At 26.7% G+C, this 18,581-nt stretch overlaps 2 protein-coding genes across 5 annotated transcripts; one reads left to right on the plus strand and one right to left on the minus strand.

Annotated features, from left to right (window-relative positions):
* Positions 1-3,199: 3,199 nt before the first annotated feature.
* LOC100167069 (methylosome subunit pICln) lies at positions 3,200-9,417 on the plus strand. Of its 2 annotated transcripts, XM_001943252.5 has the most exons (3): positions 3,210-3,464; positions 6,709-7,087; positions 8,574-9,417. In XM_001943252.5, the coding sequence occupies exons 2-3, from the start codon at positions 6,719-6,721 to the stop codon at positions 9,114-9,116; spliced, it is 912 nt and encodes a 303-aa protein (XP_001943287.1). In that variant the 5' UTR covers positions 3,210-3,464; positions 6,709-6,718; the 3' UTR covers positions 9,117-9,417. The 2 variants fall into 2 exon arrangements, with proteins under 2 accessions (XP_008183695.1, XP_001943287.1); XM_008185473.3 differs by lacking the exons at positions 6,709-7,087; positions 8,574-9,417 and adding an exon at positions 4,031-5,150 and having other exon boundaries at positions 3,200-3,464.
* A 2,421-nt stretch (positions 9,418-11,838) lies between these two features.
* LOC100165047 (hyccin) lies at positions 11,839-17,929 on the minus strand. Of its 3 annotated transcripts, none has more exons than XM_008185471.3 (12): positions 17,699-17,929; positions 17,365-17,483; positions 17,046-17,236; positions 16,268-16,402; positions 15,791-15,916; positions 15,421-15,644; positions 15,208-15,345; positions 14,476-14,606; positions 14,282-14,398; positions 13,491-13,894; positions 13,279-13,359; positions 11,980-12,114 (listed from the first exon to the last, which is right to left on the minus strand). In XM_008185471.3, the coding sequence occupies exons 3-11, from the start codon at positions 17,193-17,195 to the stop codon at positions 13,318-13,320; spliced, it is 1,467 nt and encodes a 488-aa protein (XP_008183693.1). In that variant the 5' UTR covers positions 17,196-17,236; positions 17,365-17,483; positions 17,699-17,929; the 3' UTR covers positions 11,980-12,114; positions 13,279-13,317. The 3 variants fall into 3 exon arrangements, with proteins under 3 accessions (XP_029345475.1, XP_008183693.1, XP_016660375.1); XM_016804886.2 differs by having other exon boundaries at positions 17,606-17,929; XM_029489615.1 differs by lacking the exon at positions 13,279-13,359 and having other exon boundaries at positions 11,839-12,114; positions 17,699-17,924.
* Between the last annotated feature and the right edge of the window lie 652 nt (positions 17,930-18,581).

The raw sequence follows: 18,581 nt of genomic DNA on the forward strand, positions 1-18,581 counted from the left end.
GGGCCGTATTCACAGTTTATTCATAAAAAGTGAGTATTGCTTAAGCTAAATTTTAAAATTTAAAAAATAAAAAAAATGTGATCATAAGGAAAAGCAATGCTCAAGTAAATCTCAAGCCAAAGTTTCGTTTATGAATCTCATTTGAGTCATCCAATTGGGAATCCAAAACATGTATATTGTAATTTTATTGAATTTAGTTTTTTTTTTTATTATTATTAAACATTCTATCCGCGGCATCTGTGGCCATTGAACGATACATTACATTTTACAATATTCATGAACTACATACTACTAAAAAAAAAAAAAAGGAACATATAGGTAATAATATTATAAGTAATAGGATCATAAGAGAAAAAAAGAGAAAAGAAAATAAAAGAAAAAAATCAAATATTACTTAATTAGGAATTAGATATTAATTATTATACACAATTTCCAATTTGTTAATGAGTTGCGTTTCTGTTAGGAATTTAATGAATTTGAAGACTTTGATAGGTTCAGGATTGAGTTCTTCAGCGAGATTTCGAAAATTCTTCTTTCCTTGTTATAGGTTCTACATTCGGTTAAAATATGTTTAACTGAGAGGAGGACCTCACAACAAGTACATATGGGAGGGGTTTTTTTTTCATTAAATAGGAGTGAGTGAGGTGGGTGTGTCCTATTCTAAGACGGTTGATGGTGATCTCTTGTTTTATTGTGGTGTTCGCGGGGGTGGGGAACGGTTGAATGGAATTTTAAATTTCGTTAAGTTCGGTGGACGTTTTATTCCATTCCATTTGACACATACGTGATGTGTTATCTTCAATGACTCTTTTTATGTCATTAAAAGAGAACACAAGTAAGGTGATTGCATCTGGGGATGAGTAGGCGAGTTTGGCGGCTGTATCTGCTTGTTCGTTGCCAGGTATGTTGCAGTGTCCAGGGATCCAAGAGTATGTAATACTTTTTCCATATTGTTGAGCTATGAAGTGGGTGTTCTGAATTTTCCTGACAATATCAGAAGGGGTGGTACTGATTTTGAAGGCTGATAAGGGTAGAGAGGCAGTCACTAAATATTGTAATATTATCATCATCAACGTTGGATATTATGTACTCATGCAATAGCTTTAAGAATCGCCAAAGCTTCTGCAGAGTATATTGAGCAATTGTTTGAGAGTTTCCATTGAATTGTAGTTTCTTCGCATATGATGGCCATCCCAACACGCCCTTCGATGAGTGAGGCATCCGTATATATGAGAGTTTGGGGGTGAGACGGTGAACAGTTTTCTTTGAATGCGTTTCTGTAAATGTAGGGGCAGGTTGAGTTTTTAGGTTTTGATATTTGGTTAAAAATAAAATATTGAAAAAAATTCTGAGGGAGGTCCAGACCCCCTGGACCCCCCTCTCCCATTATACTTATCTATGCCCATATCAGATAAGGCCTTACCGGCTCTAAGAGTTCTACAACAGATCAGGTATTTATAAAGGTAGTTGCCAGTTCTCCATTATATTTCAAACAGTTAAAATTAAACTATATACAATGTTATTAGTCAGTGTCTCACTGCCGCAGTGGGGCGTCACTTGGGTGGGGAGAGAGTTGGCATTAGTAGGTCGGGTATGGGCTAGCTGTAAGCCTTCAAATAATAGGAAATATATTTAAGTATCCCTCTACATATTATGTATTAATTATTTAGTCATTATTTTTACCTTATGGGTTAATGGATTATATTTAGGTATGCCTATGATATATAGCAGGGGTGGCCAAACCACGGCTCGCGTCATAGACTTTTGCGGCTCGATTAGACGCACATTAGAGGTAAATTAACATATAAGAGCGAAGATGTAAAAAATTGTTTTTTTACATCTTGTCTTTTCAATTTTTATTAATATATTTGGTGACTCGCAAGTCTCTTCTCGCTGGCCACCCCTGATATATAGTAACCTATGTCGTATGATACTAACTAGTAACTAGGAAGTATAAAATTATGTAAGAAGGGTTTGTATGAAGATAAAAATGCAATTATAATGTAATGTAACTGTTAGCGAACGGTTTTTTTTTCAGTTTTATTATGGGCTGGTCAATATGTACATTGTATAATACGTAAAAATATATTTTTAATAATGTAACACATGTATATTATGTTAAAAGTTATAATTTATAATTATAAATTGTTTTATTTAATTGAGTCTTTAGGTACCTAGTTAATGATATATTGTAGTACCTACAGTGCCATTTTCGTAATTAAGGGGGGGGGGGATGGCCGTTTGGGTGACGTATTCCCCCATAAATTTTTTTCTAAACTGGCGAACCATATTTATTAACTTATTTTATTATATTTAAATACTTATTTAATAATATAAATATTATTATTTATAGGTACTATAATTGTACTAATATAGTATATAAAAACCCAAATCCCAGGCTATGATATCTGTAGCCTGTAAATTGTAACTAAGATAATACCATCGATTGTGAATACTACCAGTAAAAATTAATCGGCGTGAATTTACTAGCATACAAAGTATAGGTACGCACAACTGTACGCATGTGTTGTCTGCGTCTTACAAAATATGTAAAACATAGCAATAACTGTTTTGGCGCGAAAAAGAAACTAATAGGTTACAGCAATAATTAAGAATCGAAATTTTCACCACGTAAAAAGGAGAACTTTAGATAATATGTTTTAATTTTTCGATATCTCCAAAAAAAGTTATTAAAGTTTGAATAACACTAAACAATAATGGAGTTTGATACAATACAATTTTTTTCGTATAACTGATATAAAAAAAATAAAAACGATAATTTGCTCAGCCAATTTTATGTGGTGAAAATTTCGTTTCTTCGTTATTACTTATTACCATAGAACAATAAATATATTACCCATAGCCTATAACCTTCTCTGTTCTTTTTCGCGCCAAAACAGTTTTTGGTATGTTTGACATTAATTGTAAGACGGACACAACACATGCAGGTGTGGCGTCCTCAAGTCAATGGGTCTATAAGGGTGTACCGTATTATATAATGTCCTCACTCCTTTAATGTATAGGAAGCTCATTGTTTTTATTTATATAACGTAATCTCAATATCTAAACAAATACTGGAAATTATGAAAAGAAACCTGTAAATTATACTTAAAATAATGTCCAGATTCCGAAAATTGAAATTAACTATTATATTCTTAATTTGGTCAAACTGTCTCAAGTGTAAACAACTCATGAACCAATCTTATTTCTATGCCCTGTTGGTCACTGGTATACTGTATCAATGGTATTCTGAATTTCCCATTTGGCATTTAATGTTTTAAAGAATTATATTATTTATTATCCGCGATCTCTCACATAACACATTGCTCTTGAACTTGATTTTGTCGTAGTAAAATAATATTGTGCCCAGCGTTGGACGTTTCTCGTTCGTTCTTTATTTTAATTATATTCCGTCCTCATTTTACGGTGTACACATATTTTGTCATACTGTATTATTATCTCAGGTAAGACACATCATGGTTGCTATCTAAATTTATTTACTAAATCCACATTGGATATTTCGTAATAACGTGGCTCTTAAAAATGCCGCCATAGCTGTTCATTTTGCTATGCCGCTAAAGTTGAGAAATGTAGTTATTGTATTTTTGTTAATAAGACGTTTCTCATTAGGTCAAACTGCATAGTGCAATTGAACTAATTAGTAATTGCAATTCACAATTATAAATACTATTATATTATTATGATTGTTATTAATTTAAATTAATTAATTTTCTTTTGTACTTACCTATCATAGAAAATAGATAAGACACAACACACCTACATAATGAAGTTACCTACCCAGAGATTTTTTCTCTCTTTGATAGTCTAGTATAAAAATTTATATTTTAAATATAGCATAAACAACGGACTTCCTCAATCAATAATGCCAATTTCAAATAATTTACTATTTACTGTAACACCCTAAGCAATTATAATGTTTCAAGCTTTTTATACCAGTAGTGTTTAAATGTTTAGTTGTTAGTTGTTATCTTTCTATTTAGGCTTAGGCTATTTGTTTTGTGTTTTTCAGTGTCAAGCCGGTACCTATATTGTTAATTATATAGTTTCCATATAAAAGTAATAATTAATAATATAAACATAGAATAAAAATGGATACTCTTGCTAGTTTTAATGAAGAAGATGAATCAATTCAGCACTGTGAACCCAATGTTACATTTATAGTTGACGAGGCTACATTTGGAAAAGGCACTCTGTATGTTGCTGAAAGTAAACTTTACTGGAAGAATGATGCAACCAATCAAATAATTAGTATTGATTACAAATCCATGTGTGTATTTGGTACATGTAATCATCCAGTAGTACATGAAAAACCCTGTTTGCAAATAATAGTTGACTTCTCTTATAAACCTTCTGATAGTATACAACCTGAAAATGGACAAAACCTAAATGGTGACAATCATATTAATGAAGATGATAATGATTCTGAAGATGATAATGAAGTTGATGAAAACGAAGATGAGGAAGAAGGAGAAATGAAATCTAAAATCAAACTTGTACCCGACACCCCAGAATATCTGAATGAAATATATTTAGCATTTACACGTGTCCAACTATTACATAATACTAATGATTCAGACACTGAGGAAGAGGATGGTGATTATTATAATGAAAATGATGAGTTTGAAGACTATGATGAATATGATGATGAACAATTATTGAGGAATTGAAGTTTTCTAATTAATGTTTCATGCATTTAATTATTATTTACATATATTGCTATAGGCTCATTTTATTTTATAATAATCTCTAATATTTCGAAAGAATAATTAACAGTTTGTTTTTATAATTTGTCATTTATTATAACTTATTATTTATCATTTATCTTTTCATTAAAATTAATTTTCAATATTTCCTAATGTTTTGTACAATTTATACACCTATTTAAGAATACTATAAATGTTTATTTGATTAGCATCCTAGAAACATCAATAGTGTTATTTTATACAAGTTAAAATTTTGTTATATGATTCAGTTTACACATAATATATTTTAACAAAGTTGCATAAACAATTTTGTTTAAAAATCATATTTTTATCTGTACTTTTAGTTTTTAAAAATATAAATAATTTATAGTAAAATATATACTAGACTTTGTACTTGCACGATTAAAAGATATTTCATACTTTACCTAATCTTTCTATATATTATTTTCCCAAACTTTCTTCAAACATTGTGTATGTAAATGTTTAGTTACTAGGAATATGTATTTGCCATTTTTAATTATAAATTCATATTGTAGTTCTTGTAGTTAAGTTCATATTGAATAACAATATATAACTTGCTAGTCAGTAATTTTAAATGTTATTAGTGGCATATTGTTTCATATAAATCAAGTAGATGATCACAATTACGAAAAATAACATTAAATTACGGAAATCTTTTTTGTTTTATACTTAAACTGCTGCCTTATGAAAATACTTAAGACAATGTCGGCGCAATATTTGTTTTCTCAGGCCCATGTGCAACATAAATTTAAAACTTTCACTTAAAATCATTTTTTTCTGATTTTTGAGTAATCTTAATACAACATCACCTGTTGCAAAAATTATCGAGGATAATATTTTTGAGTTTATGATATTATATAGGTTTTATATTTTATTGTTATTTTGCGGTTTTGTATTTGACTCAAAATAAAAAAAAATTAATTTAAATGATGTTTAAATTGTTTGGAGGCAATATTTAGACAAATCGATAACTTATACCCGCAAAAATATTATTCTCTATTGTTTTTTGTGATGGGTGATTTTACTCTAAATAGGTTTCTCAAAAACATAAAAAAAAAAAGATTATGCGTTTATGCATTTTTCCTATTTGCGCATAGGCCAAAGAGAGAAAACAAATAGTGTGCTGACATCCGCTTAATGATTATGATTATGACTGTTATCATTGTGGGGAGTGATTTAATTTGTCTGTGTTCATTATTAAGGTGTCATACTTTTTTAGAATGAATTCTTGTCATAAAATATAAATATTCATTTGTTTTTAATTGAATATAATTTCAAGATATAGGAATAATAAAATTAAACAGTATACCCTGATAATCATGTATATTATTATTATTATTATATTATTATTATTACTGATTTCAATTATTAAACTTTTATGTTTTAAAAGAAAATAACCTATAACAATATAAATTTAAAAAAAAAAATTTCTTATTGTTTTTAATTATAAATAAAAGAATATTTACAATAAAATTTGATACTTCGTATAATCACATACTTTTAAAATTTACAATCTATTAATAAGTTTAAATCTAATTGTTGATGGCACATACATTTAATTAGTTTGGGAACTTTATACATATATATATATGCCTTTTTAATTCTCGTCAGGCTTCTATGAATTAATAGTTTAATTTGATAAAATAGCATGAACTTGTGAAATGTGTCTTATAAATTGCGTATAAACATTTATAATGAGGTCTACTACATGGGTTTTATTTTAAATTCTAGGTGTACGTAAGTCTTTGAAATAGAGATAATTATAAATTTAAGTCAAATTAAATTTTAAATGATCTGTTGTTTTAACTTCAGACTCTTTAAAACTATGTAATTATTAATATAATATTATGGTGGAGCGAAGACACCGGTTTCTGTATGGAATTGGTCTTCCAGTTAATTAATTCTAAAATGGGAGAAATGTTTTTAATCATCTTATTAAAATGAATAATTTTTTTTATTTTAGAAGGAAAAAAATGACTGAAGCTGTGGTGAGTGGAAAAGATACCCGTTGCTTATTCATTAACAATGGTGATGATTTGTTGACTTTAAAAAAAGTTGTATCCAAAAAAACAGACAAAGATGATGAGAAACAAAAACTTAATAAATCTGTAGAAACTAATGGCAGTGAATTAAATGGAAACCACAATAAAACTGATAGCATAAATTTTGATGTTGATAATACATCATCATTAGAACCAAATTTAGAAATGGATAGTGATACGGATCGTAATATTACTATCGGTTCAATTTGCACCCAAGAAGATCGAGAATCAGAAACTATTGATATCTCTAATGAAAATTCAAATGAAGCAGATGTAAAAAATGGTGAAAAAGATATTCAAGTAAGTTTAAATTATATGGAATATATTAACTTTGTTAAAACTAGAAGTATAAAAAATAATTAATCTTATTATTTTAGGTTAGATTAATATTTTATAAACTTGGCACACCACAAATTTAAGTAATGAGCTCATTTTATCAAGATGCAGGAAAAAAAAATATTCATACAAAATATTGTCTTAGATGAATAACCAATGATATTATTACTGGCTTACCTTAACTTAATATCCTTAATATTTAAAGAGGAATGTGCTAGGTTAGGTTAGGAAAATATTTCCTCTCTGTTAATAAAAAAAATATATTTAAATAAGTTTTTACATTAATGTTAATTGTTTTTTTCTGCTCAAGAACTAATATCATTAACTGATTGAACATTAAAACATAATATGTTATATTTTTTGTATACCATTAGTCGGAAGGAGTGGGGTTCATCCCTCCACTTGTTATAAATCAGGCATGTCAAACTCAAAGCCATTTTCAATACTACATTTAGATGTGTGTCTGTTAATCTGGATCTAACGGATGATTTATTACTGTTCATTAATGAAAAAAGTTGCTCGCATCAATAAGTACTACTAAACATAAAAATAATTTTACTAGTAAATCTACGAGTTTCTACATATCGTGTTGGCACAAAATTGTAAAAATCAGGAACACCAACCTCATTGAATTTAGGTTTACATTTGAATCATTTTGAATCTCGATTAGTTTCATTTGTATACGTGTTGGAACATTTACTACAATCGTTTTCTAATATTGGAATAACAGTCAGATAGAATACACGTAACAAAATTTAAACTCAAACACATGGTGGTTATCGAACGACTATAGTAGATGTTAACAATGGAAGAGGCACGCATGTCGAAAACTGACGATATAAATTATATATCTATAATCTTTAATCTATATTGATATAAAATATTTATAAAACCCATCAATAATCCTTATTCGATTATAGTTTATCAGAAGATAAGACAGTATAATAATGTATACCAAATACACTATTCTCTAAGAATCTAAGATAGTTGTCACACAACATTAATATTTATTATTATTTTTTTTTTTTTGTTCATTAATTTTGGTAGCCGAAGGCCACAAAAAAATGAACTGTGTGTTTGACATGCCTGTTATAAATTATATTTTCCACCTCCCCTTATTTATAATCTTTGAAATTTGAACTCTGGTCATCAGTAATAAATACGTATAATTAATTAGTATATTTTTGAGTAATAAGTACTTAATTTCAAATACTTTTTATGCTGACCACAGTTTCATGATATTTTTTAATAACTTTCAATATGAATATAAGATTCATATGGGACTTTATATTGGTGTAAATCTATTTTATTATTAAATTAGGTATATCAGATGAAAAATCACGACAAGAAGTTTTATAATACAACATGACAAATTGTTTTACTTTAATGTTGCTTATTAATATGTGATGTGAATTTCAAATCTCAGTTAAAAAACTACTTCATTTTTCAGGTAAATTCAATTAAATCTCTAGATGTTCCATATTCTCCGAGTGATTCTTTATATGATAATGATTCACATGATTTGGAAGATGATTATTCAGAATTAAATAATATTGAGTCACCTGCGTCTTACTTTAATATATCAGCAAGAGCACCATTACATTCTTATAAGGATTTAGATACTACGTTTGAGGATGATATTTTATTACTGGAAAAAGAAGTATTAAATAATGAGCGAAAACGAAAATTTGAAGATTTGGCAGAACAAGAACAGAAGTCTACTAAGATACTTAAATTGTGGAACTTGATGAAATATCCTTTTCAGAAAATAACATATGGCACTTCAATAAGTAAAGATAAATCAAATATTTCTATAGCAGAAATCATAGTTGAAAAAGAGAATACCATAGAACCCGAGTCAACTATTTGTGAAAACAATAGTGATAATGAAAAAACAGAAGAAAAAAACACTCAAAACAATTTTGAAGCAGATGAAGAAATCGTGGATACTTCAATAAATGTGAATACACAAAAATTCTGTATCATAATGTAATAACTGCAAAAGGTATAATTTAATAATTATTAAAATATCTTGTTTTATAGAAGTGTATGTTCATATTAATCAAATAATATTTTGAATATTTTGGTCTTATTGCCTCATAGGTTAGGTAAAACATGTCCTTCCTCTTTTATACTAAATTTGATTTTTGTTTTTTATTACACGAACCATTAAATTAAAAATGACCATTTACAGTGTTCCCAAATAATCATTTGAATCTGACCTATTATTAAGAAAATATTCGTATTTTAGAATCACTGAAGAGGACTTGTAATTTTCATATTTTTTTTGAGCATATCAATAACCATTATTTATGTTTCAATAAATATTTTACTGTTTTTTTTCTTGTATATTTAAATGCAGTATTATGTTCCAAAATGGTTAAATATGAATAATTGTTAATACATTTATGTTAAATACAGTAAGTATTAATTATGAAAATCAACATAATTTTTATGCGCTGAAATATAATTTTCAAAATGTTTACTTTTTAACTATGTTATTGTTTTATTGTATTTCATTAATTTTTTCTGCAAATAATAATCTTAGTAAAATTGATAAAAATATTGATTTATCTATCCTTAAGGATTTATACCTAGTGTTTGTGAAGTATTAGTAGTACTATATTATAATATAATAAAGTAAATTTGGTTGAAATGTATTAGTTAAAGAAAGTTATAGAATTAATCATGTTTTTGAATATTAATAAATTTCTCTTTTTTTTATTTATTTAAAATATGTAAAATGTTATTTTAACTTTTACGTTATTTAAAATATAAATTATGTTGTCAGCTTACATTTAAAATTATTTAGTTATAATTTTAGTTTAAGAGGATGCTACCCATACATTTGTTGTCTCCGTCTTACACACGCACGATAAAGCGTGCTCACTAGTTTCAATAGTGTGCTGTTAGTTTTGATACTATAGTGAATTGACCTATTATAAAACTTTTAGATAAGAATATTATCTGCGCTTAAGCATTGACGATTTTTGAAATTTTCATTTTCAAGCAAGATATGAGTGTGAAATATCAAAAAATAAAAATGCTCATATCTCGATTGAAAATTAAAATATCAAAAATCGTCAATGCTTAAGCACAGATAATGTTATTATCAAAAAAATTGATAATAGGTCAAATCATTCTAATATCAAAATTGACGGCACGCTATTGAAACTAGTGAATGAAAATTTGTTATGCTGTACGTGTATAAGATGGAGACAACAAATGCATGGCTACCTCTTAAAAAAAAATATAATTAAGTGTAATCATCTCTCATTTATGTTATTAAGTTTATTTTGACTTACCAATAATATTTCATGTGTTTATTATTAATAGGTATTCATATAAGAAATAATACTACTTAATATTTTATTATATTCTTTTTATATACATCAAACATGATTTTAGAATAATTATATTTTTATGTTGTAATTAATTTAAATTGTGTGATAAACATGAAATATCCCTTAATGATGTATATCTTCTTACAAATTCACAGTATAGTATTTAAAGAGAACAACTAGAACTATTACGTGTTAGATAAGTTTTTCAGTTAACTGTGTATTTTATTAATTTTTATAAGACCATGTATACAAATAAAAGTATTAGTATTATTTTCACGGTGTATTATTTTTAAATATTTTATATTTAAATTATAATTATAGTGTAAAATTATTAACTTGAAAAGTATAGAGTACACAGCATAGGATTTTATTAATGTTATTATTTTTAAGTAAGTTATGTTCATTTTCAAAAAGGTCATAATTTACTTAATGGATAATATTACTTTTAAATTTTATAATAGTTTGATTCACTCTAATATAAAAACTAACAGCACACTATTGAAACTGGTGAACAAAAATTTGCTATGTGGTATATGTGTGAGACTGAAACAACATATCTGGTACATTGTCCTATTAAGTAGAATAGAGCAACGGTTCCTAACCTGTGGGTGCAGCCCTCTGGGGTTCCGCAATACTCATGTCTGGGATCCGCGAAAACCTTAACACATAACATACGTAATGAATGCATTATTACAATATTGTTGGATTATTATTTTTTATTCATATATAATATGTAGATTTTACACAAAATTAATTATTAATATTTACTAACTCATCAGTTTTCCTTGTTCACATGCATACAGCACTGTAGTCTCGCAGTATTTTATATTTGCTGCCACAAGAGCAGTTGATTGATCACACTCAATTATAGTTTTTTATTACATTTTTATAAAAAATTAATTGTAATAAAATAATTATAAATATGTATTTTTTGTTAAGCCTACTTATGTAATTTGATATGTAAAATTATTATTATAATTTTGGTTATGATAACATGAGATGTTTTGTATAAAAAAAAGGTATTCGAAAACAATTTGGTAAGGGGATCTGTAATGATAGAAATCTATAATCAGGGGTCCGTGATCTACAAAAGGTTAAGAACCGCTGGAATAGAGTATATATTACTCCTGAAAATCAAATTTTTTTTCCAATTAAACTAACTGTTCGTGTGGTAGTAATCATCACAAGATTATTTAAATCTGATCAGTTTTACTGGCTTGGTGATTTCAGTAAAAAATTAATTTAAATTTCAAATTAATGATTTTTTTATTTCATTTGTTTGAAATAGTTATTCAGATATTATATAAAACTTTATACTGTATAGGTACCTGGTACTTCTTAATACTTTTGACTGTAAAAAAAACTAAAAAATGTTTATTTTAAATTATTGAAGATTTTAATTTAAATAATAACATTTGTTATTAATAAACAGTATAACAATTTCAATTACAAGATTAAAATGAATTAAGTACATACAGTATAAGATAAAATAATATAAACATTCAATCTTGATTATCACAACAAAATTCTAGGTCTATTAAATAATTTTGATACATTATAAGAAAATCACACCAAACCAAACTTCCTTGTCCATAAGCCCAATATAATAAATTATTTGATTGCAAGTCATAAAGCTGTACTCTCAATCTGTAACATAAACAATTTACTTAAATTAAAAATATATATACCATTTATTGTACATTAAGCTCCAAAATTAAAATTATTATAACAATGTGTGAAGATGATTGAAACATACAAGTATCCTGTGATTAGTGAAAAATGGTCAATAAAATATTATGTAAAATCCATTAGCGCAACTAGGGGGGACTTAGCCCCCCACAAATATCCCTTATTGATTTAGATATAAACCCCCAATGGGTTATTTTAAATTAATAGTTTTGTTTGCCCCCCCCCCCCAGAATTTTAATCCTAGTTGCGCCAATGGTAAAATCTAAATATCTATGTTTAATTAAAATTTTCATCATCAATTAATAAAAATATTGTTTTGTTTGTCATAAATTGAATTTATATTCTTAACTAAATTTTACTGTCAATTACTTAATAAATTGATTATTTAATATATTTCAAATATGCCTAAAATTAAATTGCGTAGTTCATGCTTCGATTCCATCTTCTGACATTTCATTCTAATATACTAGAATATTGCATAAATGTATAATATATTGAATTTTTCCATGTGGCTATATCATTATTTTGACAATTAATATTAACAATAGAGCTCTTTGTAACTCCGAAATTCATTTTGTTACATACCATATGTTAAATTTCAATAAACTACAGCAATAATTTTTATAAAATAATTGATATTACTTAGATAAAATAAAAAAAGTGTCAAGACTATTTCTTATTACATGTCAAATAATGAAATGAACCCTAAATTATTCAATATAATAAAATATCAATGGATAATACATCTAGTGGTCAGTATATTGTGTTTATAATTATTTACTTTGTTTTCTCAATTAACTAACGGGTAATGACTAAAATGTATTACTACTCATAAGTTAATTTGAACAATTTATAATAGCTCAGTACAGTTTAGTCTTGAATAATGCGAATTGTGAGTATTTATTATAAATTGCATTGAAAGTAGGTAATATAATATTGAAGAAAAAAATGTAATTTAGGTACAATATACAAAGTAGTAAATATGTAACTACTAAAAATATTCATGCAACTAAAGGTGAACTAGTATCCAATAATACTAAGCACTACAACAACTTATACACATGTAAAATAATAGCAAATGTCATTAGAACATTAATTTGTATGTGACATTAATAGTATTACCAATATGAATAGTGAAGAATGAGGGTTATAACTTATAAGTTAATGGAATCTTTCTTTGTAAGACTTTACGTTTACACCCATCTGAAAATATGTATTAAAAAACATTGTACATGTAACAATGTTTTTCAAGAAAAATTTAAATTATCATCAGGTAGATTAAACAATATTTAGTAGACTGAAATAAAAATAAAAAGTTAACATAAACTAATTACCTGGATTGATCTAGAAGATTCTAATTCAACTGACATACTGGGATTTCTTCTATTTAATAATGGTGTCATAGTAGTTCTGTCATCATGTCCTAAACCAGTTTTAGTATCAGATATGTCAGACCCGGCTAGATCAATACCACTTTCATCAGTTTCATAAATGTCAGAGCCATTTTGCGTGTTCAACTTTGAAGTTTTTATATTTCCAGAATTTTTAACGGCAGTAGCTATTTTTTCAGCAGTTTTTTTACCAAAATTAGCAGCAATTTTTGGCAAACTCCTTTTAACCGGTACTGATTCAGCACTCAGATCTTTTAAATCATTAGTTTCTTCTGTTATTGATGATAAATTTGCCACATCAGCACTTTCGTCAAAAGTTCCTTGAATATTTTGAATTGGAATGTCATCTAAAATAATAAGATTAAAATTTAAATGATTGGCAATCAGCACTTAGCATCCTACATACAATTTCCTAAATATATTGAAATGTGCAGATAAATGCTTAAAAATATAAGGTCATTAGAAGATTGCCTGGGAAGAAAACATAAGACTTAAATGCTTAAAACTATTAATTAAGTACTAATGTATAAACAGCATGAGGAAAGTTTTTTGCTGCAAAAAACACAATTTTAAAATTGCATTATCATTACATTTTTTTTTAAGTATCTAAAAAATTTTAAAATTATTTATTTGTAAAATAAACTCAACATTCACCATGAGTTATTTAAATGACCACCTAATTTTGGATGGTTTTGTGTAATGATATAACATAATATATTAATTTATATTATTACCTGGTAACTTTTTAGTTCTAAATGATGCATTTGTTATCATTGATTTAGATACTGGTGTGCTACAAGTATTACTACTTACAGGTGTTCCCACTGATGAAACATTAGGTGTTTGTCCACCTAAATGTTTATATAAAATAAATATATATTAAGTATGTACAAAATTCAAAACAATATTACTGTTTACTTTAACTAACCTTCAAAAGATCCCTGACAAGAATTTTTAATTGCATTTGCTAATAATATCACTTCACAATAACAACTGTAACATGCACGGTAATAAATGTCTTCTAAAGCTTGAAACGCTTCCGCTTTTCCACAATTAAATCTTTAACAACATTCATAATATAAATTAATATTGAATTATCAATTTTTAAAGTTTGTAGAAGGTAGAATCTTTTAATTTGATGTTGAGTTCCGAGATTTATAAACATATAATAAATAAAAACAATTAAAATTTACAAATTTCATGGATTTTAATATTTTGAATATAAATTAAAGATTAATCCTTGATAAGTAAATTTGTATAGGTGGCTATTTTAGTCTAAAAAATATTTTTATAATAACTTAGGTAAGTACAGACATTCTTACTAAATTATGATTAAATTCAAGTATACAAAAGAAAATATAGTGTTCTCCCCTTACTGGACCAACAGTTAATTGACTCATTCATCAATTAGACTCGTAGCTGGTCCTGATTTACACGTGTACTAACACACAGCGAAAAATGTGTCAATTAGACTCACTACACCAGTTAATGGGATCATTTTAAAATTAGGTACCTAGGTTATTACAATAAATAAATAAATACATATTTAAATCATATTTTTTCTATTAAATACATAAACATTATACCATTGTTATACATTTTCTTACATATTTCTATCAACAGCTAAACTATTTAACATTTCAGTATACAAAATACTTACATTGATATATATAAGCAGTAGAGTAGATGAATTAAGAATTTTGGAGAAAGTGGGATACGTGGTAATGTTGTTGATGTTGATATATCAGAATTAGTGAATGATGTTGAACGCTTATGAAAATAACCCTGAGTAACCATTCTATATTAATAATATTAAGACAAAAATGAGAAATTATGATACAATAATGTAATATTAAACAATGAATAAACTTACTTAGATGTAACTCTATAAAAACGATCAAATGGATTATAAACTTCTGGCAGGAGATTTAAATTTTTGTAGTAAATAAAATATAAGTTACTAAGAACTTCCATTCTATTAGACGCAGATAGTCTTTCAATTTGATTAAAAGGACCTCGGCGGACTGGGTGTGTGTCTCTTTGTTCTAAACGACGAATGGCAGTCTCTGTTAATGAAGTTGGAGCCAAACTACTAGGCTTCAATACAAAATTTATAAACATTAAATAGGTAAATTAATTGTTCAATAAATAGATAATTACAGGTTAGTCAGTTATTTTTTAATTTTTTTTTCCTATTCTTTAATAGTTACATTTAGTTTTCAGTAAATAATTAAAATACATACTTCGTGGTAAATAGATGGCTGAGCTAATGACGGCAAACGAAATGATATAAATCTAGGCGTATTATTTTCATCTACAGCTTCAAGATTGTAAATTCCAATTAGTAATGCTTCAATACTACGACAGCTCTAATCACAAAATAATAATGCATTAATAAATACCAAATTATTAAGAAATTATGAACATTTTGAAAACTATATTCTAAAATGTATAAAAATCCTTTTGTTGTTTCAACATATATAAAACTTCTAAATAAGTATCATTGACTAAAAATTTCAAATAATATAATCAAATTGTGTTTTTTTTTTAAGGAGTAAGAATATTTAACATTAATATTAATTAATGTAGAACAATAAAAATGTAGGTATATATTAAGAGCATTGTAGCTATTGTAGCCTGTAGGGAATGTAACAAAAAAATATGTATTATGTATTATAACCATATGAAATGTGTAATGTGTAAAATATAATATTACTTACTTGCTTGTCAACATGAGCAATAGAATTAAGGTAACTGTATGTTAAGTGTGGTATAAACAGTAGTACAAATAAATGTAAATCGGTTTCTTCAGTTCGATAACAATTAAAAAGTGCACCACAAATACGATCAACTAACTGTAAAATTAATTGAATTTTTTGTTAAACACACAATAAAAATTGGCCAGTAAATTTAGTATAATATGAAAATGATTTTAAAGTTTCTTTCAAACAATGTTTTTTTTTTTTTAATTCCCCAGTAATTGTTTGAGAAACTTCATAATAATTATTATAATAACCAGGTAAAATTGCTATTGCTTTTAAATTTTTTTTTTTTATTTACTGTACAGTACATTTTAATAACATGTTTAGGATAGTGTCTACTTTTCTTAATTTTACCTTAGATTATAGAATATTAAACAAACTATTCAAATAAATGCATAGTAATGATATTTGAGACAGGATGAAAAGGGAAAATAGTAGCGTTCTTTTAGCATAGACTGGTAATTAATTTAAAAACCATAAAATTATGTGGTTAGAAAAATCCATAATATTAAAATTTAATAATGTTAAAATGTATCAGTATGTACCTATTATGTATATTTTTGGTTTTTCTATATAGGCTTAAAAATCAAAACCATACAAAAGATATTTTAGTAGTACCTAATTACATTATTTTAAATTTTTATTAACATGGGAAAATACAACCTATTAAATTATCCTCTATAAATAAGAAGAAATGAGTTATAATTACATAACATTTCATAATTATTAGATTTACCTTAGAATATTTATGAATATCATCAAGTACAGCATATATTGATTCTATAAGTGTCTTATTCTGCGATGTTGTTATAGCAAATGTTGCCCAGTCGTCCTTTTCCAATGTGGCAAACTCTGATAACCATTCTTTTACTGCATTTTCCACCATGATTTAATCTCATTACATTCAAATAGTCAATAATACTTTAACTAAAAAAAGAGCAAAAACATTTCTCCTGATAGACTTGAATAATGAAAATGTACTTCTATATTATATAACAACTACAAAAAAATGTAAATTTAATAAGTAATAGATGATCCCACTATTATCCACTTACTTTATTTAAAATTACCAAACTGTAGGTTACAGCTTAACCCAAAAAGATGTGTATCTATGTCACATACAGGAAGTGCATAAACTTCATTCCATAATTCCATGTATAGTTATGCACTAAAACTATATTAAAAATGTATTAAACTTTAATAATTTAGTAACATGTCTCAAAAAAATTATGTTTTGTAATTGCAAAAAATAAAAATAAAAATCGTAATATATTTTATAAAACTCTAAGTACCAACATTTCTCAGACAAAAAAAATAAAAATATTAAATCTTAAGTACACCAATAACCCGTATAGTGACAACTAATACAAGTAACACATTTACTCTCACCAGGTCTGTAATCAGTATGACTATGTAATACTGTAAAGTACTAATGAATATAGTAACGTAGTATTGTAAATTGTGTAATGTATACTACTACAACTTGTACTTTGTAGTTCTTGTTCTACTCTCAATTCTCAAACGATTGATAAATGAAATTGTAATGATACTTGATGATTAGTGATTACAGCATGAAATAACCCATCCCGTGATTACTGATTATACCAAGCACAGAACAATAGATTATACACAACACAGAGCTTATACCATAGAGTATGCCATAGAGAAATACTAGTAGATGGAGTATGGATGTAGTTCCTGCAGTCAGACGTGACGGCGCTGTTCGGGTGTTACCGAATTACACTGCACATGCGCACTAGATGATCCAATAAACTATGTTTAGAGTAATAACCTTAATAATATTACTCTATGGTACTACTTACTGTATATTATGACCGTATATCACCGTAAAGCAAATTGCCAAGGACCGCACTACCCAACCCCGCCGATCTTATATGCTCAGTCTACTTGTATAAGGTCTGTGATGATTATACAATACATTTTTGCCCAAACATCGAGGTCATTTATATTGACCTCGATATGTTGGTATCAATATATATTAGGTTTTAATATTATTTCGAAAATAATATCATATTATATAATGTATAATGTATATGTATATATAATATATATATGGGTTATTATAGGTACCTATGTGTAGTATACTAGTATACTAGTATGTATTGAGTATTCTGAGTATTCATAGTTCATACTTCTACTTATTACTTAATATTATATATTTTATTAATTTATTATATACTACCTATATTTGAAGGTATTTTAATACTTTTTCGTAGTGTAGAAAATTAAATAAAATATAGTCGGATTTTTA

Source organism: Acyrthosiphon pisum, chromosome A2, assembly GCF_005508785.2.
Source record: "Acyrthosiphon pisum isolate AL4f chromosome A2, pea_aphid_22Mar2018_4r6ur, whole genome shotgun sequence".
NCBI classification, from domain to species: domain Eukaryota; kingdom Metazoa; phylum Arthropoda; class Insecta; order Hemiptera; family Aphididae; genus Acyrthosiphon; species Acyrthosiphon pisum.